Source organism: Thunnus maccoyii, chromosome 2 (assembly GCF_910596095.1).
Source record: "Thunnus maccoyii chromosome 2, fThuMac1.1, whole genome shotgun sequence".
NCBI classification, from domain to species: domain Eukaryota; kingdom Metazoa; phylum Chordata; class Actinopteri; order Scombriformes; family Scombridae; genus Thunnus; species Thunnus maccoyii.
The window spans coordinates 14,940,803-14,968,451 of record NC_056534.1 but is presented as its reverse complement, the minus strand read 5'-3'; the positions used below and the strand labels follow the sequence as shown (position 1 = coordinate 14,968,451).

The window sequence follows — 27,649 nt, the reverse complement described above, 5'->3', positions numbered from 1 at the left end:
TCATTATTTTCTTTAATATTTTGTTCATTTTGTTATTTTGTGTGTCCATGTTTTATATTTATAGTTTTAATCTGTGTGCTTTTGTTTGTTAGGTTTCCTGCTGGATATGTGGAAAAAAGTATATTACCGTATGTGTAGGTTGTTTGATGACATAATAAAACCAACTCGAAACAGTGAAATCACAATGACATTGGAAAAGGAAAACAGGAATGATTTAGCACCTAATGTGAGGTATGTGGCAGTCAACATTTGTTTTGTGTTATATGACCTTAGGTTTTATTTTACAGTGGTCGTAAAGCATCGAGCTCACAGATAAGATTTTGATCCATATAAAATCATAAAACTACAGGAGTAACTGTAGTTTTATGACTAAGCATGCAACTATTTTTGGTGCATGCTTAATTATTTGCCTCTTATTTATTTGAACAAGAACTATTTATTTCATGCTTTTAACTCATGCTAGTATAAATGTAATATATTCATCTCTGACTATACTGTACATACTAATTCATTTCCAGTAACGGAACATGCACAACATGCTATCTAAAAATGTCTGATATATCTACATATTCATGAATATCTGCCATTAATTCAGCTCTAAGCTCTATCTTTAAAATTCAGTCATTATATTATTATATATTTGTATTTTTTCTCAGAGACAGGTGCATGTACTTAAACTGGACACACTGACCTGCTGAGGGCCTCCATGCTATCAGAGGGGCTGACATCGAGGTGGCTGAGGTGCGAGGAAGTATCTGGGGTGTCTTTGCGAACCAAAGGCATCGGACCCGTCTCCATGGCCTCTGGGCTGGGGCTCCTGAGCTCTGAGGTCAGGGGCAAAACTATTGGTATGGAAAGAGGCCTTGCATGGGGCAACCGAGTGGAACAGCTGGGTTGAGGGATGACTTGAGGCATGCCGTCACTCTTCCCTTTCCTCACCTGTTTTACAGAGAGACGCAAGCAACAGGTTAGTCCCGTGACAGGAAATGAGAGACAGCACGCAAGGTAAATGATACACGGCTGTGAACATTTCTGCTCGATCAAGCTAAACAACTTCATACCGCACACACACACATACACACACATTGGAGCTTTCAACCTTTGCTCAGATAAAACACGCATTTGAGGATCTTCTGAGGTGAGACAGAGAGCAATAAAAGAACCACAAAAGAGATGAGGTGAAAAAAGAGGTTAGCTTGTAAAACTGTAAGGTTAGACTGATGTTTGTCTTACCGTGTCGACCCTGAGTGGGTATAAACAGCGTGAACCACCGACCGTTGTGTAGGAGAAGAACCTTAACCTAATAACAGCCACATTGTGAACAGTACCCTTCTGCATTTTTACGGAGTTTCAACCACGGAAACCTGAGAGAGGTGTTAAAGAATGTGTCAAAGTGTTTTCTCTTGGTATATACGAGTTGTATGCAGGCTCAGGTACACTGAGGGCAAATAGCTGGCTGACAAACAGAGTACAAAATGGGTCTGACGCCAGCAGCTTAAGTATTGATAATGGTTAAAACACCCATTGCTAAAAAAAGGCTTGGCTCCCGGTAAACATGTCGGTTGAATTAAAAAGCTAACTTTTTTTTTTCTTTAAACCAATTATCAGTGGAACATTTCCATTTGGGTTTTAACTTAATGGGTTGCTCTAAAATCTATGGATGCGGCCTCCATTTAGACATTTAGCCATTGGTGCACTTTAGGGGTGAATCTTTGGGAACGTAATTAGCTCCACAAACTTCTTTAGCTAGACCTGGTATGGATTTTGCCCCTTGGGGCTTTGAAATTGATTTAGCTAAATTTGTCATTGACACAAAACCACAGAGGACGGGAAAGTACAGGAAAAATTAATGTGAATATTAGCTTGTTTTCTTACAGGAGGTTGGAGCCTATTTTGTCACGGAGGCAACACAGACAGGTAACCGTCCTCAAATCCAGGTAGAAAAGTGTGTTGTGACAATGAACTTTAACAGTGATGGTGAGATGTTGGTGTCATCTGGGTTGGTCTGTGTTTTTAGGTTTTTCTGATTATGTGTTTTGTCCGTTGTGCTTTTGTTGTTGTGTTCTTCTTAACTATGTACAAAGAAAAACAAAAAAAAAAAAAGCAAAACCTCACATTTCTACAGGCACCTGGCGCCAAATTAGGCTACATTCACACAGCAAGACTTGGTGTTCAATTTGGATTTATTGCTCAGATCCGCTTTTTTGTTTTGCTGTTCATATTATTTTTTAAATATGGCCAATATCAGATTCGAGTGTGAACTGGTCACAGTCCTGAACTGACCTGCATGCACAAAAGAACAATAACAAAGACATTACATGCAGCATGCTGTTGTACGGAAGTAAACACAGAGACAACTGAAGTCAGTGTTTACGATTTCATTTATAAGTTGATGTACAGTGTAAGCCAGTGAATTCATGAGCAGATGATAACGAGGACAAGGCTGAGGAGAAAGAGAGCCAAATTTTTAATTGTGGCTTTTTGTGGAGCAATGGCCGCTACTTCTGTACGGAGGTGTGTGTGGATGCGGAGTCAGGAGTGGTGGGATTGTGACGTGAATAGCACAGAAACAACCTAAAAGTCGCATGAATTTCAATATGACTGTTCAGAGGTCACATTGCAACAAATCAGACCTGTATCTGATTTAGGATAAGATCAGTTTCTATATGATTTGTGCTGTTCAAACTGTTATGAAACCCCCCCCCAGATCTGAGTCACATAAGAGCAAAACAATCTGATTTGGGCCACTTTTGCCTGCAGTCTGAACATAGCCATAGAGCCTCCAATACATACATTGTATATGCCTTTAAAACATGGGAACTGAAATTGTTCACCTATTCTGTACTCACTATGGCAAATAAAACAATTTCTAACACTGCTTTCTTTCTTTCATTTTGAGTTACATTTTCTCATATTTAGTGTATAGGGTATATTTAGTATAGGATATATACAGTATATTTTATATCATATATATATATGTATATACACGGTATAATAATTCTCTCTATGTGGAAAACACTACAAAATTAACAACACATTACATAGTGGACTATATATTGAATAGTAAAGCCATGTAAGTAAGTCATGGAAACTCCCAACAGACAGAGATTTAAAAAAAAAATCAAACACAGTGTTGACCACTGACCCATCACGCTGCCTCCATTCCTGGTTCTCAGTTTCTGTCTACACATAAAAAAGAGCTCAAACAGAGCAACAACAAGTTGGAGGTAAATAGGCCAGATGGCAAACAAGCCTGACAGACCAATATGACCTGGTTTCTAAATCATGGATTAACTAATAATTTTCTCAAAACACTGTAAAAGAAAGCCAAATACAATGTTTAGAATTTAGAATTTTAACCTTGGTTTGCTTTTTCTCAAATAACGTACTACAGTGAAAAAAGTAGTTATAGCTGAAATAAACTATACCTATGTTAACTGATCTCTATTCACTGACTGCTGACGGCTCGGCTCTCAGATGTCTAGCTTTGTGGATGCGTCTTGCAATCTGATCCATGCTTGTAGAACCACTTTCACCAGATGAAACATGTGACTTTTACCTATGTCAAAAAAGTATTCAGATTGTTCACTGTGGTTGTACCATAGCAACTGAGGGTTTCTTGCAATGTAATATTCATTCAATAACAAGGATTTATTAGAACTCTGCCTTTAATAATTTTGTGCCTTTTGGAGCCCAAAGCTAATGTATGGACATGGACATTGGTGTGTGTGTTCAAGGAAACACAAGTTCCCCTTTGATCACATGCTTTTTAATGAGAGGTGCATCATAAATCAAACAGATACAACTGATATGTTTAGGGCTCTAACTGTGTGTATGTTTGTTTGTTTGTATGTGTCTCACCAATAGGCCTAACCTCAGGTAGATAAATACTGTGTAATCTATAAACGTATAACACTTCTGCTTTACAACGCCACACAGTATAGCAACCAATCCAAACGTTTCAGTTTTAACGGTCTATAGCAGCAGGAAGCATCAAGGCCAAATCTCTGGTGTGTTTGGCCTTGTGAGTCAAACAGATTTTATGGAGGAGTTTTCCAGATCTGTTTGGGAAATACAGATATGAAAGTTAATATGTATAGTTATGACTAATAACCTGATAAATCATTAAGAGGTCAAGCCTTTTCCTGTAAAAGCCCATTTTCATTTTTATAGGAAGTGAGGATCTCTGTGATTCAGAATTAGTATATACAGAAATCAGCAGTTGATGTGGTTAGGCAGGGAGCAAAACTAACTTTTTGGTCCACCAGCCAAATGACTAGTAAATGTTAAAATTTTCCCAGCCACTCAATAGACTACCATTGTTTTTTTTTTTGGCTGGTGAATGAAGCAAATCTACCAGCCACTTGCATATTTTACCAGCATTTGGCTGGTGTCTGGTGCTCATTTTGTGCTCTGTGGTTAGTATTTCAAAGGCTCCTTAACTCCTGATATTAATTATTTGTTGACTGCGGACGGCTACCTTTTTATCTTTAAGTAACTTCAGGCATTTAAAAACATTAATACCTTCTATATAGCTGCTCTGCTACAAGCTGAATATGTTTCACTGACTGCTGTGGGAAGCAAACATTCTTCATCAGCAGAAGTCTTGCCTTCCTTTGAGCTCATCCTGCTGTCAGTCAGCATTTATTTTATCTCTACAGTGATACGTCATATGTAAACCACATTTATGTCATCAGATCTTTCTTTCTACACTCATTTCAGCTTTTCTTGGCAAACTGAAGCCAACATCAGAAAATGTATTTCTGCTGCATACTGTATTTAAATATGAAGGTAATCAAAGCTAATTTTACAGTTATGTGAGTTATGTGATCAAAGGAGCAGAGTTTATAACTTAACCAGATTTAAATTTAATTTAATAAATGTAGCTCTCTTAATGACCTCATATATATATATAGATTAATTCACAGCTCAATTTCTGCTACATATACACAAACAGGAAATTTCCAAGCTTTAATTCCAATCAAATCTACGAGCAAATGACATTTTTCTGGCAGAGCTCATTTGTAATAAAACCACAACACAGCTGGAAGAGCATACCACAGCCCGTGTTTGTCTCGCACTGCAAATAAGCGCGCTGTTGTTTCCTGCAGCAGATTGCCTTTATCAAATCACATCATGTGACTGAGCAGCGAGGCCACAGGCATCAGAGGCTGTCTGAGAGATGACCTCAGGCTAATCAGCACCAGGGCAATACAGCAGATAAGAAAGCAGCAAAGTATTTGTTGAAAAGGGTGAGAAATAGACTGTAGTAAACCATTAGACCAAGCCCTTAAACGAAAACAATTAATCACTCCGACAGTAACAAACTGTTATTTTCTCTACCTTCTTTTTCCTTGGCCTTGCCTTTGGAGTGTTAGTGGAGGATTTTGTCAGACCTTCTGCATTTTCTGGTGGGTTTTTATGTTCAGCCTGGGAAAATGTACAGAAGATGAAGAGATTAAGATTTACAGTGCAAATAAACCATATTTGTATAACATTAATTACACAAGTAAATGTATACTGAAATGTTAGGAATGTATTTACTGGAGCAACCATAAACATTTTGAACAAGCCAGGAATACTATAAAATAAAGTCAGGCAGCAGGATAATCCTGATCAATTTTCTACGTCTTATATAAATATAATGACAAAATGTGCTAAAGAGTCTGTTCTTGTGGAAATAATATGAATTGAGACTTACATTTTAATAATGCTGCAGTTCATGCAATGTTTCTAAGTGTGTCTAACCGCTGTCTTAATATCAGCAAATATGAGAAAATGCACATCTTCAAGAGTATTATTTTTAAAGACTCCTACCCTTAGAGAAAATAATAACTTATCAGTAATGTCAGAGGCGTACTATTAAAGTGGTCGTCAACTATTCACACACAGTAACCTCAAATACCATTGCGGGCAGTATACACAAGTCAGCTGACACTGATAACATCTTTAAAGCTCACAGAGACCCACACAGACGCACACAGAAATGGCTTTGGTTTCAGAAAACAGCTTTTCCAAAACATGCCCATGTTATGTTAATCACGTCACACAGATCACATGGTTGGGGTTAAAAGGACTATGTAAGGGAATTTGAAGGGTTCATAAAGTTTGACCCTGGAATGTCACGCATAAACAACGCTGCATTTCACAGCGGACAGACTTGGACAAAGGCTTCCGTAACAGGTACGCTGAGGAGCATTAAGCGTAAACAAAAGATGCACACATGCAGGCATGCTGCTAAAAAAGCCGAGCACGCACCTTTGTTCTGGGAACTGGTGTCGGTGTCTTTGCGTTGAGGTGGCTGGGTGACTCCTTTGTGTCTGCATCTGTCACGTGCACCTCCTGGGACCAGAAAGAGGACACAGACGGTCACATTTGTAATCCACATCTTCCATACAGAAGTGTAACAAAGGGCGCAACAAATCATGCTAAATTGAGTTCAGGAAGCTTTGTTCTCCAGTTCTTATTGTTGTAGCCTCATATATACAGTAGCTATGAACTCTCTTTTTACAATTAGAGTCATTTTAGAAGACCTCCTGGGTATGTGTGCTCTACTTTTGCTTTTCCACTGAGGACCTTAACAACAGAGTCCAGAATAGATTTAAACAGGTCGACAATCTGCGTCCTCAAACACATACACCCATATAAACATCTCCTGCTCATCAGCATTTTATGAGTAAAGGAAAAGGCAACACCGTCGACGGTATGTGCTGCGTTCAAAGGCATCAAGAGGAAGGTCAGAGGGCAAGGGGCCTCCTCAGACTGTGTGTACATGTGCATGTGTGTGAGTGTTTTTGTGTAAGTGTGCATGTTTGTTTGTAAGATGATCTCATTCTGACTGAGGGGTTTCCTTTAGGTCAGCGAGGTCTCATGTAGCAGTTCTCTTATAGGCATTCAAAGCGCAGAACAGACTCTAGTGACTGAAAACAAACATGACACTATATCGTTAGCGTTTCCAGATTTGATTTTACTGCTACTAGAAATCGGAACCTTTGGATTTTATGAGCTCAAGTCGCACGTGATCGCTTAATTACTCAAAACATCTTCAGCATTTCTTAGTTATTTTTTTTGCATGGCAAGCATGGTGTCACATGGGAATCGGACACTGTGTTTGAAAATGGTAGGAGAGGTACCCTGAGAGAGGAGATGAGAGGTCAAGTGCAAAGGGAGCCAAATCACCTGGTGATTGCCTGGTCCACCCACCAGGGCATCAGATGGCTCATGTCACGTTTCACACCGATAACACCGTCATCAATCAACAATCAAGACGTTGTTCATAGACTTTGGTGATGGATGTCTTTCCAAAAGTGGAAATTCGGACAAGGTTTTGCAATATGACTAGCAGCAGCTGTTGTAGTATATATTCCTCTCATTTCAGTTTCTGAAGTGGGCTGGAATGAACTTCAATTTACTGTAATTTCATGCTACACTTTCTTATTGAATTCTTGAATAAAGATAATTCCAAGGTCTTGAAAGCTGTTAAATATGTCATCCTAGTTAAGATGGTTAGCGTCTCTCTGTTAGCATTGTCACAGCATAAAGCAGTTGGCTTTGAGTCTCTGCTCGTTCTGTGTCAGTATGTGTGTTTTTGTTATGTTCACATGAGGTTGCTCTGGGTTACGTATGTAGGATTTTAGCATTTCATTGAGGAACCTGTGGGGAGATATTTCATAGGCTGATTCCAGTATTTTTTTATTTTTAGACATAATGCAGTATATTCAACTTTGACTGCCTTTAGAGCAACAAACAAATAAATAAATATGTAAATAAAGGATTCATTATTTCTACAATAGAACTTTATTCTTTGGTGAAGTGTGGAGTTGCTTTCCAGTAAAAACAAAGTATCTTCAAATTTGGTGATTTTAAATGTTTGAATAAACTTGAGAAATAAATGGTCTCTTAAGAGTTGAGAGATTTCTCTATTTCTTACAGTAAAAATGGCTATTGGATTATCTGAAAAATGCATTGTCACAAAAGCTGAAAACAGCAATATTTTTCTTAATCATGAAAAGTTGATGTTCTGGAGATACATGGTTTTCACAGGACAGAGACCCTCAAGTTGAAGAATAAAGTTTACAGATATTTTAACAGAACAGTTAATTGAAAACATTTAAAAAATTCTAAATAACTATAAAAAATTTTAAAAAGTGGGAAGGAGGAATTTCTAAAATCCTGGTTTCCGTCTTGCATTTCCCTGTATTATTGTCTCAGTTCATTAACAGAATTCATTATGTATTTTATGAAAATTATATTATTATTATATTATTATTATTATATATTATTAACAGAATCTGACATTATATAATGGATGGAAGATGATCTGTTGCGCTTGGTTTGTTTCTTGCTACACTTTCTAAAGGATGCTACAGATGCAGCAACAAGATGCTGCCAGGAAAACCAGCTAATCAATAAAGACATCAGACATCCAAGCAGCAAATATAAATCAGCAACCAGAGACTCAAAACAGGCACCTGTGGAGGAGTCGTTACTGCAAGGCTGTGATAGAAGATCAATATGTGAATCAATTTCAGCTTGACATTATATAAGTCTGTATTTATAAACCATCACTCCAAATAAATGGGCAGAGGGTGAGGTCACCGACCAGAGATGAGGAACTCATACTGGTTAAAGTACACGGGCACAACATGTGAGTGTTGTCTTACCAGCTGCACTTCACTGCGCTGACCACCAGAACGGATCTATTTCATATAATCATTGGCACCTGGTGTTTCTGTAAGTAAATACAGACCTTGAAAATGATAAGGGTTGATGGTTCTTTTGTGCCACCCTCTTTGTTTGTGTTGGTCTCGAAGATGTTGCTGTAGTTCTGGATGAGCTTGACCATGATCTTGTTACAGATATTTTGGTCCTTCAGCGCTTCAAAACCGGGAGCCACACTGGGAAGAGAGAGAAGAAATAAAAGCTTAGTGATCAGATGTAATGTAGCAATCTCAAAGATCTCTGTTTTGTTCTCTTTGGCGGCACCTATGGTAATAAGCGGTATTTGCAGATGTGTTTTTGGACCTCCCTTCCCAGATATCCAAACAGTGTCCCCACGTGACGTCAATCAGCAGAGACCGGAATAAACAGTATGCCACTTCACATACAAGTGAGTTGAAGAGCCTGTTGCGTTAGCTCTGCCTACCCTCTCTGGCGGACCAACAACTGCTGAAAACGCGTCACTAACGGTGCACTGCTTGTGATTTTTCCTGGGAAAGTCGCCACTGACACCCGGTTTGTAATACTGCAAATGCAAGGGCTTTCATCAGTGTGCCATAGGCTTAATCACCATTGTGTTACCTCATTCTGCGATACATAGTGACTTAACAGAGATTTATTTAAATGAAAATCTTTGAGATTATTACTTTAATCAAAATTCTTTTAACATGACATTTTGGGAGCACCCTGTTAGCTGATTGGTTATGGCGCATGCAGCGTTTCCACCAGTGTATTGCAAGGCTGGCGGCCAACCAGGCCTAAGTTAACCCCCGGTCGGGCCTAGGCATCGGGGAATTTAAAAAAAAAGTATTTTAAGATGTTTTCTAAACTGTCCCTTAAGGAATAGCTCAGTAAAGCGTTTGAGTGACGGTGAGGCTGCTGCGACCAGAGAGTATGAAGTTAGCAGTATAGCTTTGAAGAGCGCAGTGTGTGTACAGTTTAGGGTATTTGTTGGTGAATTAATGCTACAGCTCCTCAAGACCCAAGCCGAGTTCCCGTGTCTTGCTTGTTTCTGCCAAACACAAGCACCAAGACCCCGGGAGACATGAGAGCAGCTACGTGTGTTTACAGCAGAGAGCAGGAGGGAGGATGGACTTCTCACTCCACTAGTTTGTGCTGCAGCTCTGCTGCTGCTGTAGTCAGTCACAGAGCAGACACTTTCAGTTTATAACTGTGGCGTCCGTTGTCCGACTAAGTATTGATAACACGCTTAATACTTTACAAATCAGAGTTTTTTTATTTGATGAACATGGGCTCTGATATGTGAAAATGAAATACATTTTATTTTATTTATATATTTAAAAAATCATATATATTAAAAAAAAAAAAAAAAAGGAGCAACAACGGTTGGGGAAGTAACACACAGTAAGACATTTTGCTCAGCACCCTCCCTCCCCCCCGCCGCTGGGCCTAGCCAGTGACCTTTGTTGCATGTTGAACCCCTCTCTCTCTTTTTGTTTCCTGTCTGCCACTTCACGATCCTCTACCTAATAAAAGGCAAAAATGTCAAAAAATAATCTTAAAAAACAAAACAAAACAAAACAAAAAATACATTTTGGCATTTGTGGTTCAACAGTAATTTCGTTACTGAAATGGAGAGTTAGTCATCAGTTCATCAACCTGATTAAGAAGAGCTGAATGCAGCTGTTACTGAACAGCTGTGTGAGATGTACACTGGGCTGTAAGCCTAAATGTAGGTCTAATTATATAACTTCAACACACAAGTATAGCCTCCGATGAAGAGAACAGGTTGTACAGTATGAAAGACTATCCAGTACAGTTTATTACGGGAGATGACCACTAGTCTGGTGAACAGTCAGCTGGAGAACAGTAAAGCTGAAGGTCTTCGAGAAATGTACAAGTAGGATTTAAAATGCGCTGCCAGGTGAAAATAGAATAGCGAGAAAAAGCGGTACTGACCTCAGCAGCTGAAAGGAGACACATGAAGCCACTGACTGCATCATTTATTTATGAACATAATACTAACATTTGAAAATACATCAATAAAGTTGGAGCGTTTCTTATCTGTCACATGGCATCTACTTCAAAATTGTGCACTTGACTCAATTAGTGTTCTTAACCTATAGAGGGTGACTTTTATATATAATGTCAGACTTTGAAGAATCACACGTCTAATACCACAAGTAATGCAGGTCAGAAAATGCATGAACATCTTTCATTCACTTTTGAATCATATAGGAATGTAATCAGCTCTTTATCACACAGAGACAGAGCTGTTTAAACACAAGTATCTAACAAAATGTAAAGAAGCTTACTAATAGGACAGTTATGAGCAAGCTCTGGATTCCAAGAGCAAGTCAGTTTTTAATGCTGTGCTTTTATTCTCACTACATACACTATAGCACCACCTGCTGGCCAAACATTTCAAGTCAAATAAGAGTAGGTATGAGCTATAAATTAATATAAATCTTTATATTAATACTTTCAGATTCATTGCCTACTTCTTTCTTGATACACTTACTTAGATTTCCCCTAATATTGGCTGCACTTCATTTTCCATTTTAAAACAAATATTTACTCTGTTTCAAGCCAAAAAGTTATTATTTCTATTTTCAGTTATAGACAAAAATTTGCAAAAACAGCTAAAATGTCTCTGTGGGCTTGACTTGACGTTCATTATCTTACTCTGTGTAATGCATGTTTTTAAAGTGGAATCACTGTAGAAATCCTACTGCTCTGATATATGAAACCAATGTTTAATATCTGACTCAACAACCAGAAGTAGGGGAAAGTTCCCTGAGCCTCAGTTATCATGAATGTCTGTCTGCATATTTTTTCAGGGCGACGCTAAGTTGTTGAGAAGGCTGCAACAAACATCTTATGTAAAAGGTCTCAAAGACAGACATCAAACCTGCCAAAACCTTTAGGAATGTCAGTTATGTCCTTCAAAGATATGAACACACTGAAGTCGACTTGTTTATAGGACTGACGTTTAGTGAGGTTTTGTTTGGTCAAAGTGCCTTCTAGGCCCTTGAGTGTGAATCATTAAAACGATCTCAGATTAAGGTTTTCATTTAGCCAGTAGACCATCCTTAAAGGTAGAAAAGGTCAAAATTCCAGCGACACTTGTATAAAGAACAACTTAATTGTGAGACCAAAAAGTTTCAGTTTGTGGCCTTCATTAGGGTCTCACAATAAAGTTGTTCTTTATACTATATGTGTTGGTATATTTTTTTTTAACTTTTCAGACTTCTTTCCTTCTCCATGCACCTTGGAAGTAGGTGAACTTGTGCCAGAAATCCCTACTATCCTTAAAAGTAGTACAGCTTTGATAACAGATTGAATGAGCTCATTTAGAAGGCTGGCTCTATATTTAATGTTTTCGAGATTAATTTGTGCCCACAGGTGATATTTGATGTATTTTTGATATAATTTTATGTTCGTGTTAGCAGTGGTATAATGTCTTTCATATGTCATCTGTTTTGACCTATCAGACTTCTCTCTTCCCTTCTTCTAAACTGCAGTCAGTGCATAAATGCTAAATGTGCTTACTGAACACTGACTAGATCAAAAGCAATAAGAATGACGGTGTGAAAGCCATAAAAAAATAAGTTAGACTCACTGGAAGACACTGGGTCCAAACACAGTAGCAAGATTGAGGGCAGTCATGCGGTTGTCCTTGTGGTTGCACTCCACAAGGGTGAGGAAGTGACAAAGGTAGCGGAGGAGGCTGTGGTGGACGTCTGGAAGCTGCTGAATCAGGTCTCTCATATCTGACCAGGAGCCATCATCATCGCACTCTACAGACACACAACAACATGTCAAAGCAGGTCAAAGGTTGGGATGTGACTAAATTAATTAATTTATTTTTTTACAGTCACCGTTATTTTCCTTTTAGAAACACTGACACTTTTGGCTGAAGTTCCTCCAGTGCTTGAAGCAGCTTTTAAGAATCTAATGGCCAGAGTTGAGTGACAGGAACAACTGGATCACCTTTGGAACACTTCACAAAATGTAAAACATAAATCTACTTTTAGTTTAGTGAATAGTTTTACAGCCTGTCTCCAGCAGGCAGCGACAGCTCCATCCATCTGCTCTGTGTAATATTGAATCTTGAGTTGTGGTGACTAGTAATACGTGAGCATTAGAGCAAAGAGCCTGAAAATATGTTGATGCTATTACTCAGAATACATAATTGGGTCAGAGTTGGATAAACGGATATGGCCACTGATCCCCAATGACTGAGTGACGCAAACGTTGTGAGTGTGTGCGCCTACATGTATGCGCATGTGTGGGTACGCGGGTATGTGTGTCTGAATATGTAGGGGGGGTTTCTTTTGGTTTCTTTTGACTAGGATTTTACAGGTCAATGTGTTAGACAAACATTTGAGAGATGAAACTGAGAAACCCCCTTCCTCACATATGACACAGTGTATTCAAAGAGGATGAAATGAGATCTTGTCAGAAAGCCGGACAGTCAGAGGACCAGGTCACTGCAGAGAATTACACACTATACAAGGATATGACATATTTAGAAAGACTAAAAATGAAAAAAACTTACAATAATACTTAACAATAATTTTCAAATATAAACAAACACATTAGAAAACATCAATATCAAAGTCGTACTGCACATAACCTTAACAAACATGGTTGTAGGTGTTGTATGTGTGATACCGTGATGTAGCCACACAATATAAATGTGTCTACTGCCAGAGATACTGTTTATACCATGCATCTATCCTTTAACATCTCTGGGTGTATTAGGTCGCTGTAGGCAATGTTGAAATCAATAAGCAGGACTGCTGTATGGAAATATTAAAAATAATAAAATAAAAACATTTATTATGTGTTTTTTGCATAACGGTGATGATGTACGTTGATCTGCACAGTATTTCATGTGCTGCAACAACCATTTTATCAATTAACAGTTTCTCAACTGAAAATGTGTTATATCATGATATATCTTGATATCACATGATAAAATGACAATTGTAGTGTGTTTGCATAGGCATTGCTACCGCAAGATGCATCTTTAGTAGCCGCAAAAGTGTGCATGTATTTAATATTTGCAGCAGTTGTACTGAACACAAACTGGGTAATAAACTGTGTCTAGTACTGATAACAAAAAATTAAGTAGTCAAAAATATATATGTATATATTAGACTTTAAACCTATTTTCAGTTGAATGATGCCATAAAAGCAATAAAACGTTATTACTCACTATTGTTTACTTTTTGTCTGTTTAGTCTAAGATACTGTTTCTTTATCTAAGCTATGCAGACAAGAAAACCCCTCATGTGAGATAATGCTTCAGGATGAGATTGAGAATCTGGACTTTGGAAAGTATAAACATAATTTTCCCTCAACAGCAAAATTTCAACCACTGCAAACAAGTTGTTAATTAACATAATGTTTCTGGTGCAGTAACAGTTTAGGGCTGCAACTAATGATTATTTTCATTACCAATAAATCAAACTTTTTTTTCATTTAGGATTAATGTAAAGAAAATAATAACAACATCCATCACAACTTCCCAGAGCTCAATGTAATGTCTATGAATTGCTCACTTTGACTAAGGCCTTGCAGGTATTCAATTTACAATGATATTTAATGTACAATTTACAATTGTATTAAACTGAAAAATCAAGAAAATCAAAAAGAAGCTGTAAACAGCGAATGTTTGGGATTTTTACTGGATAACTGACTTACAATGATTAGTCAATTCTCAAAATAGTCAGCGAATAGTTATCTGAGTCAACTTATCAATTAATCAATACACTACATGAATTAAGTATAACAAAACATAAAAACATCCCAAAGCTGATCAAAATGTCACTTAAGTCTTCCTATCCTTGTTAATGTGTTGATGTCTGACGGCTGAACTTACAATATGTGAATCTATGTGTTTTTTCATATTCAATGAGCATATTGCTAAGTTAGCTGTAACTTAATCTGCGGATCCATCTCTCCATCTAGTCATCATACATCTCATGTTTTTAATTTCGCCAAACACTGGCGAGGACACTGGCCAATGTTATAGAGTACAAAATCATTTTATTCAGTCGTTGTGGCCAAGTCCTGTGCAAAGAGCAGTCTTCTAATGTGCCGTTTGGCCATAAGCCCTGAAAAATGATATTTATGGGGTCTATGAGGGCAAAGAAAATACTAGAGCCAAAAATTGCACTCGTCCCCCATCAAAGAGATTAAACCTCATGATGGAGGAGAGCAGGGAGTAAGCACAGCTGTCTCACCTGCCAAACGACTCATTTTTACCTTTTATAACCTCCAACATTATTGCCAGAAATATGAGGCCCAACACTCTTAAAATCACACACACACACACACACACACACACACACACACACACACACACACACACACACACACTTAACTCAGCAGTGCTTTTTTATGCATTTCCTGGTGCAGTGGTGCAGATGAATGCAGTGATAGTAAATTTCACCACCTAAAGATAGCCTTGCTTATCATCCAATCGGAGTTATGACCCAGATACTCACTGGTCAGGGTATTAATATCACATTGTGGATTTGGGAAGTTGGATTTTGGGAAGTATCACATGACAGTTGTAAATATTTAAGGATTGATCTTGTAAGGATACTTCCAGAAAACAAATTAACAGACAACAATTAGGGCATAAAGTTGAAGTTCTAACAAACAGAAACTGCTGTACTTCTCTTACCTTGGTGGTGCTGTATCAGCGCCTGTTGGACTGTTGAGTCTACCAGGCCCTGAGGCAGGTCCCTGAGGTACTGTTTGAGCAAGCTGGCCACCGTACATGTATCAGATTCAGACAACAAGTCCACATCCTCGCCACTCTCTAGACGGTGTTTCAGGGTCTCCACAGCACGGACATTCCCATTCACTCTGAACAAACCCTCCTGATGTAGGGCTGGAGGAAAGTCAAAGAAACACTAGTTGCAGTTCAGTCATGTCATTAAGAGCCAGCCTATCTATCAATTATTCAATAAGAGGGATCACAAGGAATGTGATTAAGTCGGGCCCCTAAAAATAGCTTTCTTTATCATGTTTTCCATTTATTTTGTTCTTACAGTAGACTATGGGCAGTGATGTCAGTCTGTCCTCACAACAAATATCTCAAAAACACTCAAAACAATTAACTGGACAGATTTGTAACTGATATTCATTGTCACCAGAGATTCATATGTAATGATTTTGGTAAACTCTTGATATTTTCTGTGGCACCACTGCCAAATCTGAATTTCTCCTTTACTTTGATCCATTACAGGTATCAGTTTTTTGGTTTTTTTTTTTTTTGCTATCCATGGCTTGACCTTTCCAGTAGCAATACCATCAGGCCAAAAGTCCAACTCTTACACACACAAAAACACAGAGTTGGACTTTCGGTCTGATGAGCATGCTGATTTTGATGATCCCAGGCTTTTCTTCTACACCGACCCCCAGGACAAACTTCACATGTTTATCCCCACTGTGATCTAATAACGCAAAATTGTCAGTATGTTATTTCTTCAACACTTTTGAATTGTGAGGTGTAAAAAAAACATCGCAATTGGTTTTGATTTTTCACACAGGTTGTGAAAAATCAAAACCAAATTAAAGTGACGTTAATGTCTGAAAGATGGAGGATGCTTTAGACACTTAGCATTTCTCATTAATGATGTCGAGCTGACATTGTATTAATTGGACAGGTAATTAACGATGTAGCTAGCTAGTGTTAGCCAAATGCCACATTGACGTCTTGCCACAGCACTGCAGTTGCTCGCTAGGCTATTTTACAAAACGCATGCCTTTTCTTGTTGGCTGTTTGTCAGTTTATAACGTTACAGTGCTGAAAGTAGACAGATAACACTTCGTGGTATGCTAATTTAAGCTTTTACTACAATACAAACGTTAGCAGCAGTTGTTAATTGGCAAAATCTTGCTTCACACAGGTGAAGTGGACTTTAAGTTAGCTAACTTAAGAAACGTTGGGTAGCTATACCGACGTATATGTAACGTATAACTTTGCTATATCACTACTATGATATGCAGCCTTACCTCTACAGTACTGTTGTGGTAAATTTGAAATGTGTATATCACCAATGTTAGTATAGGATGTGTTTTCCTGTGACATCACTGGCTATCAACACGAGTTTGACGGTGTTGTTGTAGGTTTCCATGGCAGCCACTAGATGTTACTAGAGAGACCTATTTAACTGTTAGGACCTTTAAAGGCTCAGTCCACTCAATATAGATAAAGCCAATCAAATACAATTAAATACAGTTTGTCAATTCCAGCCTATATACAACATCATGGCCACCTTTACTGTTACTTCACACTTTAATGACTTACCACAAACACAAACACAAAACAATAAACAAAGAAGCTAAAAACATTACCTCTGTCATGCTGGTGAGAGATATCAGATTTCTACCTCCACCACATGGATGTATTACTCCACCCCACTACCATGCACGGTGAATATCATTTTGTTTTGTGGTGTTCACAACATTGAAAATCACATTTTAAAAAACAGTGTTGGCGTTACTCTGGATGATCCACCAAACAGGCTGTCAGTACTTTTCATAGGGACTATTTTCTAGGTATAAAGTAGTTCCGGTGAAAACGGTTCACGGTGATGTCTGGAGGTTTTCCAACTGTTTTTTTTATTTGTTTGTTTGTTTTTTTTTTTATATAATTTTAATCGCACAGTAGCCGAAATCACATTCACCTCCATTGTTTTGTGGTGGCGGCAAAAACCCTAAACAAACACAGCAGCACTTTGTCTGCTGACATACCAAATAAATAGAAACAGTACTATGGACAGCAGTCATCCATATTATACTGCATGTTCACTCAGGAGACTGGCAGATGAAGTCAAATAGTTTTATACAAACATTATACTGACATCTAGTGGTAAAACGGAAGAACTACGGAAAATAATAAAATAGGTCAAGTACAATACCAGTATGTTTTCAAGTTTCAGCTCTTTAAAGACCCTGCACACCCATACAGGTGTTTTCAGTAATTCTGGCCGATTTGACCTCTGCTCAGGTTGATGTTGGGTTGGGGCTATGCTGGGAATTATGTCACCAAACTTCATGTACCAATAAGAATGATAAATTTGTTAAAGGATAGGTTCACATTTTTTCAAGTCCGTCTTAAACAACAGTCAGATGCCCAAATGAACACTGAAAGCTGTAATTATTCCTCATGTTTACACTGGCTATTAAAAGACCCCCTTCAAATGCACTTTCAATGTAAATGTAAGTGAGTAATTTATCTGAAGCTTATATGAGACTTAAGCAGTCTGAGTTATCATATCATATCTACTCGATTTGACTAATTTGGATGGCTGAAGCTTCATATTAGCTTAAGATACACTTTTAAAGACTGTAAGTGGATTATGAAAGGATCTTCTAAGGGCCAGTATGAACAGGAGGAATGATTACGGCAAGAAAAATCTATTTCAATAATTTGGGCACCTGGCTATTGTTTTAAGACAGACTTGAAAAATTAACAGGTACAAAAAAACTTAACAGGAGAGTGAGGGAGGTGTCAATCAAGCACAGTCTATACATGTCCACACTGTCCTGAGAAGATGTCTAATCAGATACAGTAAGAGAAAAGATCAGTGTGGGTGGACCAAGACTGTATATGGGCTTTACTTTGCATTTTTGTTGATAATTTTATAATACATGTTAAGCAGTATTAGAGTATTTTGGATATATTTTTGTTACTTTTACATGCACCGCAAGGCTTCTGTACACTAAAATCAGTTAATAGATTTTTTTTTTAATTTCTTGAATCGTGCAATCCGTCATACTGAACATCAAATTTGCTTTGGGTTTTGTTAGTTACATTATTAGCATTGATGAGCACTTTTTCTTACCTAGAAAATTGTCCTTTTACTTTATTTTATTTGTTCCAATAAAGTCATTTGTATTTCGACTTTTACTGATTTATAATGTTGATTCTCTGATTATATTTTTAAATAAAAAATTGCAACAAAAGTTTGGCAGAAATAAAAGTAGACTTGATGTTCTCTGTGGTGGATTACACAACTCAAGCAAGTTTCATTTGTCCACAGATAGATTTTTATACTGTAAATGGAAGGAAACAAATAAATGCCTCGAACAGTAAACAAAATAAGTCTGCAAAATAGTTAGCTGTCAAGTGCAACCAGCACTATTGAAAAAGCCAACACCTTCTACAGTGCTATTCTGCCTGAAATTGATAGACATTTCCCTATGAAGATAGTGGAAATCTATCCTTTGGATGGATTGCCCGCAAGATCAAGCACAAATCCATCAGAGACAAAAAGCCTTCAAGAGTGGAGAATCATGTGCCCTGGCAAAGTTCTACAGAAATAAGGTCCAAAAGGAAATGTATGCGGCAAAAAAAAAAAAAAAAACACTTCTACAAATCCAAATCAATATGCAAAACTCTGAAAAAGGAAGAATGAATCAACATTACAATAATTAATCCCCAGAACTTTGAGACGATTGCTAACGCAATCAACACAAATTTGTCAAAGTGTCTGAGTCGCTTCAGCCTCTTGAACGTTCAGCTTTACCTCCTTTCCTACCTTCCCCACCTATGCCCACTATTCCAGTGTGAGAGGTATATAGCAGACTGTCTTCCATCAACTGCCACAAATCCCCCGGCCCAGACATGATTCCCTCAAGAACATTGAAGGAGTTTGCATGAGAGATCAGCCTTGCTTTCTGTGACATCATCAACAGTTCATTTGATGAAGGGGTCGTCCCTGGACAATGAAAAGAGGCTACTGTTGTCCCCATGCCAAAATCTTCCCCTCCAAACACTGATGAACTGAGGTCGATCTCATTAACAGTTCAGCTCTTGAAAATATGTGAACAGTTTGCTGCACAGTGGATCCTGAATGACAACATGCCAAATCTAGATCACATGCGGTTTAGCAGCTGACAGAACCGCTCCACAGCACACAATCTAGTCAGTCTAATGGACTTTGTGTAGGCCTGTGATGTTCCGGGCTAAGTGTGCACACTAATTACAGCTGATTTTGCTGAGGCCTTTGATGTTGTAGATCACACAGTGGCAGTACAGTATCTACTCGATCTAGGAATGAGCCTGAGCCTGAGCCTGATTCCATTGGATCTGCAGCTTCATGACCGACTGTCATCAGAAAGCGCTACAAGGGACATCTCTCTGATTGGGAATATCCTACATGTGGAATTGTGCAGGGAACAGTACTGGGCCTACAGTCATCCTAGCAGTGATTAACAGTGCCCTCCATTACGAAACAGACTACTGGAAATATGTGGATGATATGACTCTGGCCCAGACATGGACATCCCAACTACCTTGTACTCTCCAACAGATTCTGAATGGTCTTTACATCTGGGTAGAGGAGCACAAAAAGAAACTCATCCCAAGGAAACTCTCTGCACTCTCAGATTGTGCATTCTAGCAGAGAGACATGCTCAACTGTGTCTTGGCTTTGCCAGAAAGCTGCTTCAGTCCAACTTCAGTGATTGGCCACCAACCCTCAGGGAGGATCTCACAGTCTGTCAGAGAAGGAACTCAAACTGACCATCCCGAGATGCCGAACTGAGAGATACAGGAGATCACCAATCCCCTATATGTGCAGACTCCTAATTGACAGCGGATTTTAGATTTTAGATTTCAGATTTCATATTTGTGACATGAGATATTAGATTTTAGCTTAGATAATTGCAAATTTTTAATTTTGGTCTGTTTGAAATTTTTAATCTATTTTAAATTTTTGGTCTACATATATTGATGTTTCATTGTAACAGCAAAATAATTCAGTGTTTTTAATGACAATTGTCTTTATGAACCTTTAATAATGTTGAAATGTCAATAAGCAAACTAACTAAATTTGTCTAGATTCATAATATATTGTCTTATTTGGAGGAAACTGTGATGTCACTAAAACTGATGAAACTGAAAAATGACACCCTACAATGACAAAGTGAAGTTCAGAATGGGGCATCAAATGTGTCCAGCAGGTCCACAAAAACAATTTTGATTCAATCTTTTCAATTTTGATTTTACTCACCATGCTTGCCGAGATACTCCACCATCTTCCGCACCACCAGAGGCACACCATCCTCCACGAGGCCCTTCTCACACAGCTCAAACAGGGGCGCTCCAAACAGCTTTGTGTGCTTGGCTGCCACTGTTCTGGGTCTCAGCATGGGTATCTGGACCATCTTCTTCATGTCTTCTTTAACCTGCACCGCTGTCTTGTTGTGCTGCAGGGAGAAGAGCAGAGAGCAGCTGTCAGACACTGACACTATTGGCACAGAGGGCAACGCTGTAGCTGGCATCAGGTTAGACACCAGTGACACAGCTGTCCTGGAGGAGGGAGGCCCCCACTGCTCCAAAGACTAAAAGGTGTATGACGTGGGGGTATCTCTGTGGAGTCCATACATGCACACCTCCTGCAGTCGCGCTGTCATGCACTTAGAGGACAGTGTGTGCTGAGAGCTGGAGGGAAGAGAAAGAGGAGGGCTGGCTGTGCATGTCTTGCTACGACAAATGTCAGGTTACCACGCAACACCTTTGGTCAAAGGCACTGCAGTGATAGTGATACGCACACCTGCACAAATACACATACGCACATGTAGACACAAATGCACTCAGATGAGGTGATGACCAGCTGTTGTTAAAGGAGAAGTTCACAATTTTTCAAGTCTGTCTTAAAACAGTAGTCAGGTGCCCATGTAAACAGTGAAACATGTTTTGCTTGCAAGATTTATTTGTCCTGTTCATACTGACCATTAAAAGATCCCTCCCTAATGTTCTTCTAATGTACGTGATGGGGACAAAATTCACAGTCCTTGTTCAATGCAAAAACGTATTTTAAAATTCATCTGACGTTAATATGAGGCTTCAACAGTCTAAATTTGACAAATCAAAACGGTTTCATCAAATGTTATAGGCTATGTCTGAAATTACTCCCTCACACTCTTCACTACTCCCAATATCTGTGGTTCTTAAAGTGGGTTCCAAGGACCCCCAGGGGTCCTTGATGGGTTTCCAGGGGGTCCCTAGCAAGCATTTATTTTCACTATAATTCCATCCATAAGCAACACAATGACAGAATGTATGACTATTTGGGTTTCATACACTTTCTGTAATAAAACATCTAAAAGCAAAAATCTTATCAGATGGGGGACCCTGGGACAAAATCTTACCAAATGGGGGTCCATGGTCTAATTTGTGTCAGTTTAGGGGTCCTTGACTTTAAAGTTTGAGAATCACTGCCCTAAATAATAGATACTCAATAGTTTAATCAACAGTGAGCAATAAATTGTGATTACAATGATAATTTTCACATCTATAAAATGTGATGCAGAATGGGGTTAACAGAAAGTAGGATTTTTTGAGGACACTATATAGTGCATAAATTTACACACTCAGAATTTGGACACTCAAATAAAATGACAGACAGTATATTTTACTGTATAGTTAATAGGGAGTAATTTCGGACATGGACAGACTCTTGTCTTTTTAACACAAAAATTTCCTCTTCCCTCATTCCATACTAAAAAGACTTTAACTTTGGAAGATACCACTTAATTTGTCTAACTCAGACTACTAAAGCCTCATATTAACATCAGATGAACTTTGGAAAACATTTTTGCATAGAACGAAGACTGTGGATTTCGTCCCCCATCATTCACACATTGGGAAGCAGGTTCTGTTCATATGGGCAACTGACACCTGAAAAATTGTGAACCTGTACATGAACAGCTTGCATATTATTTTCAATGGATGGTAAGCATAATAATCTAAATTTCAGCTGTTCATTTGGACATTAAGAAGAGTGGAAGATGAAAAGGTTTTACTGGAAACCTTTCTAAGACCACTGTGTGTATAAAACGTACAGTATTGTGTGAGCCAAGAGTAAAGCATACAAGAGTTGGCTCCTTGAACAGAAATGTATTTCATCTCTTGAAATGTGTGCATGTGCTCTAATTGCCAGGCTGAGCCCATTTGCCTCAGTGGACAAACATTCACCAGCTGTACATCTTATCTGATTTTAATGCAGGCAAACAGTGCCACATGTTGTCTCTATTTCTTCATATATAGAGACACAGACTGTACAGCATGCTCTCTCATTGTTTTTCCCTGAGTGTAAACATTGATTGTGCACACATTCTCCCAACAAAAGCGTCACCTCAATTCGATGAGGCAACATTAGACAGAGCAGTGTAAATTATTGATTCTTTCTGCATACTCAACTACAGTTTATTGCATTTCTGTCAATGTTAAATCAACACCAGGAGCAAAGAGGGTTAAGACACAAACCGGAAGCAGGTTTCGGACACTGGGTGAGGAGGAAAAGACCTCCTGCACCACAGATTGAGTTTTACTGTTGTTGCCATAGCTACAACCACACCATGTGACATTGTTTCGTTTCAGAGTTCACCACTTCAAACAAGTGAAATGACCCATGAAGTGAAATGAGTGGCCCTGCTCGCTATGATTTGGCATCAATGAGGTCCACAGTGACACAGTGGGTTTACTGTGTGGAGAGGGGGAAGAAAAAGTACCATTTATTCCCTATGGGGCCAATTGTTTAGACATAATGGGTACAGGCATGTGCCATTCTTAGGTCAGCTGATTAAAAGCCCACTTCACAGATGGTGCTGAGATGGCTAAGGAGACAAGATCTTTACCGTGGCAGATGCTGCGGCAGCGTTATTACGACATGCATCCACACTGAAATGAGCATCTGAGAAGCTTTTACAGACAAGCTGATACGTGTTAATGGCACTCCGTCATCCATTCCTCTCTGGCAGGTGCATAAAAATATGCCAATTGCACCTTTGTGATGAATGTGAAATGATAATAAAGTATACTTCTTTTTTTATTCTGACTGCTTCATGCTTGAATGGCTGCTTGAGAAGCAGCACAACTGAATGGGCTAAGCTGCACTAATATATTGTAGTCTGACATATGGACTATAGAGCTGCAGAAATTAGATTGATTAGTCGATCGGCAGAAAATTATGACAGTTCTATGACAGTAAACAGAATATCTTTGGGTTGGGGACTGTTGGTTGGGACAAAACAAGACATTTGAGGATGTCACCTTGGGCTTTAGGAAATAGTGATCAAAATTTTTTACAATTTTCTGATATTTTATCGATCAAATAACAAATAGATTAGTCGATAATGAAAATAATCATTTGTTGCAGCCCTAATGGACTAGGTTTTAAGAGTCAGCACAAATTAGAGTATTGGTAGGTATAAAGACAATAGCCATAACAAAGTGAAGCACAAATCAGAATTCTTGTATTTTTTAACTGTATTGTAGACAGTAAGGAATAATAACAATAATAATAATAATTAGAATAATAATAATAATAACAATAATAATAATAAAAATGGATGATGTTTATATAGCTCTTTATCATGATACCCAAAGTGCTTCACAGGGAAGGGGGGAAACTCACCTCAACCACCACCAATGTTTAGTAAACACACCTGGGTGATGCACGGCAGCCGTTTTGCACCAGAACACTCGCCACACATCAGCTTGAGGTGGAGAGGGAGGAAATAATTGAGCCAATTACACTTGGGAATGATTAGATGGAGAGAGCCAGGTTGGGAATTTTGCCAGGACACCGGGGGAACCCCCTACTCTTTGCGATAAGTACTATGGGATCTTTAATGACCACAGTGAGTCAGGAACTCGGTTTAACATCTCATCTGAAGGACGGAATGAAGGATGAACTTAACCTGAAATCTGTGCATCCATTTTTTTAGTCTGATTTGTCTCTATGACATAGAAAATTGATAATACTGCCTGGATCAATATAATACAAAGTGCCTTTTAAAAGGCAGTTGGTCAAAGTTAACTGCACTTTATTGATCATTATATAACTTTAGAAGGTTTACCAGATCCTACAGTTTTTTTTATATTATGCTGTACATGCATCACAGTCTGTTGTTGGTAGTAATCTTAGTAGGTCACAGCACAGTTTGAGTAGCCATGAGTAAACTCCAGTAGTACTACTACTCATGCAGGTGTTAAAGAGTTAAGCCGGTCTGAGCTAGGTCTGACTGTGATAGGCCTTACTGAACAGATGTCCCCTAAATCTGTCTTTACCCTTGTATATACACACATACATACATGCACACACCTTTTCTTGGTATTGAGCTATATGCAAAACCAGAGATATATTTTCAGAAATATAATCTCAGACATATGCACACTCATACGCATTCACATGTACAATAACACCAATGTACGTATGTGACACTGACCCATATATTTGTCATTGAAAAAACCCACTGTCTAACTCTCTCAGTATTGTGTCAGTGATCAAGAGGGGACACAAACCTCATTGAAATTGAGTTCTACCCACATTTTACCTTTCACTTGAGCCTGTCTGTCACAGTTCACATGAGACCCAACAACTGCTGTTCTGGGGTCATGTCAGGTTTTGCTGCCTTCAGTGTTATTTTCACAGTGGTGATTTGATATGGCCGTTCAAGATTTATTTTTCTTTATTTTCTCACCTTATGAAAAGTTAATGCAACGGCTTACACTCTGTACATATGTGAACTGAAATTGAGAAAACAAGAATTTACACCCGAGAGGACTAAGTCGCAGGCAGTATCTTTGTAATCCGTGTTGACACTTTCATATCAAAGCTGAGCTGCAGTGTTGGACCCATGTAAAACTCTAGTTATAAGCATGGTCCCCTACTTGAGCTTTTATCACTTGGTTGGTGTGAAAGTAACAGTAACTGAGCACATTATAACATATTAAACATTAAACATATTAAACATTAAACATATAACATTAAACATTATACTCCTCACTTTGTACTCCCACTAAAGCAGACCTCCCCCCATGCACTGTAATTAATATTCAGCGTTAATAGTAATTTTCAAGGTTTTGTCCCTTTTGTCCCACAGTATAGAGCCTGTGTGAACCGGAACAGCCAAGCATAAAGGGAAACACACACTGGTAGAACCAAATTGCCTCTATTGTTTACAAGGACAGTCAGCCGTGATTAGCCTAATAATCCTCATCCCCGTCTCCCCTCCCCCATCCTTAAAATATTTTCACACTACAACTTCTGACAGTGAGAAAGAAACCTATTGTCAAGGGACAATTGAGAGACTCCGGAAGCTAAATGACTGTGGAAGTCTGCTTTCTTCCCTCTTTTTCTTAAGCATTTTTAATAAAGCGCCTGCTCGGGATTATTTTCTCAACCATTTGGTATAATTTAAATCAGTACACAAATGTTTTTTGAGGAGGTTTAACGCATGTAAACTGGTAACAGATGAGGGGAATTTGTTTATGCCTTTATAACTTGCTCATGGAGGAGATAGCAAGCCCTAGCATGTGCCCTCCTTTCCCAACCCTCCACCCTCTCCCTCCCCTTGACTCTGCCTCTGTCCCTATGTGGGTGGCCATTGAAGCAACTGGTAGCAGAGGCACCACGAGAAGTAACAGCTGCAAGGCTCAAAGAAACTACTGCTAGAGTTTTTAAAAGTACATAAATATAAGTCTGTTAGAGCCATTTTGTGCTTATAAAGACACTATTTCCAGTGTGGAAAGTTTGTGGAAGGTGACCTCATTGAGGCTCTAGATCATTGCTAGGAAAAAAATTGCAGGTATGAACAGGAAACATGAAGCTCACTGTATGTGTTTGTTCCCTCTCTCTTTTTTCAAACTGCATGTACAAGGATGGCAGACTAAAAACAGAAAACAGCACTGTCTGGTAAGGAAGCTGTTTTCTCTGTGAAGACTGCAGGGGAAAGTTTTTCAGCATGATGCCAACAGTCACGTAATCATTGAGGAAAGCTACTTTAATTTAGGGAGGGAAAGAAGTTTGTCCCTCCTTGACATTTTAAAAAGCCACCAGGACATCCAAGACAGATATACACACCATCACAAAAGAGTGTGTAGACTGACACTGAAGCATACAGTCCCCGTTATGCATTCTTTAGCCCTTAATCACAGACTGAATGGGAAGTCTCTGAGCCAACCCAGGCTTTGTAGCTTTTACTCACACAGATGGTCAGAGCTCCTGCCCCCATTCTTGCACAGAAGAAACGCCTGCCGAGGCAAAGATGAGAGGAAAAGTTGGTGCTATCTTCCCTCCTCCTCTTCTCCTCACTCTGTTCCAGGGCGCACTTCTTGACTTTTCCCAATGGTGGGAATCCCTTTCACCTTAAAAAGTGCCATCCAAAAACCCCCAAAACACAACACAGATAGTCCAAGCTGGGAGAGAGTGTAAAGAAGTGCTGTCAGCATAGGCAGTCCTACCCATGAGCACAGATTAGTGCTTGTGTCTTTCTCTTCCTCCCTCTTTATTCCCCTCTCTCCTCCTAGGCTGAAATCTGAGCCGAGCTTTCCCATTGGCCGAGTTGCCTGGTCATGTGACAGAGGGGTTAAAACCCAAAACTTTAAATCTGTGCCTGCATGATTCATCTGTCTGCGAGTGAGGGAATAAAGGAGAAGGGTGCTTGTAACCACTGAAAACTGGGTGGTTGAAGAGACACAAATTCATGTTGTAGTCAAAACTTTAGTAGCATTAAAATAACTCACAGAAAAAGGAAATATAACATCTATATCTGAGTGAAACATCTATATCTAAACATCTACAACTATAAGAGTGAAACAATGCAATGCAATGCTTATCATGGATTAAACACTTGGACGATTTTTCACTTTTGTATGTTGTATTTATTATAATTTTAACAACATAGTGTATTATTTGTAATTTATGATCATTTATAATAGTACATATACTGTAATGATACAAAAACTTCATTACAATGTAAACTCATAATAATCATAGTCTACATTTAAACATCTGAACTATAAAAAGCAAAAGAGCAGCAAAAGAGATGCATAGAAAAATTTAATGTGAAGTTTATAGTTTCAATCATTTAAATATCACTTATTTCTCCATTAGAGAAAAATATTAGTCTTGTTAGAAACTTATTTCCT

General features: G+C 38.6%; 1 protein-coding gene across 4 annotated transcripts in view; it reads right to left on the bottom strand.

The window, feature by feature from the left end:
• fam13a (family with sequence similarity 13 member A) overlaps positions 1–26,987 on the bottom strand; it is a 65,727-nt gene extending 38,740 nt beyond the window's left edge. The window contains exons 1-8 of one of the 4 annotated variants that reach the window (XM_042433158.1): positions 26,707–26,987; positions 20,724–20,919; positions 15,380–15,589; positions 12,302–12,479; positions 8,750–8,897; positions 6,259–6,342; positions 5,344–5,430; positions 692–939 (exon numbers count right to left, since the gene is read on the bottom strand). In XM_042433158.1, the coding sequence (XP_042289092.1) occupies positions 692–939; positions 5,344–5,430; positions 6,259–6,342; positions 8,750–8,897; positions 12,302–12,479; positions 15,380–15,589; positions 20,724–20,919; positions 26,707–26,733 (1,178 nt within the window). In that variant the 5' untranslated portion in view covers positions 26,734–26,987. Of the gene's footprint in view, positions 1–691; positions 940–5,343; positions 5,431–6,258; positions 6,343–8,749; positions 8,898–12,301; positions 12,480–12,560; positions 12,649–15,379; positions 15,590–16,716; positions 16,862–20,723; positions 20,920–26,706 lie in introns of those variants that run through there. The other 3 variants (XM_042433167.1, XM_042433176.1, XM_042433183.1) reach the window with 3 other exon arrangements.
• Positions 26,988–27,649: the final 662 nt, after the last annotated feature.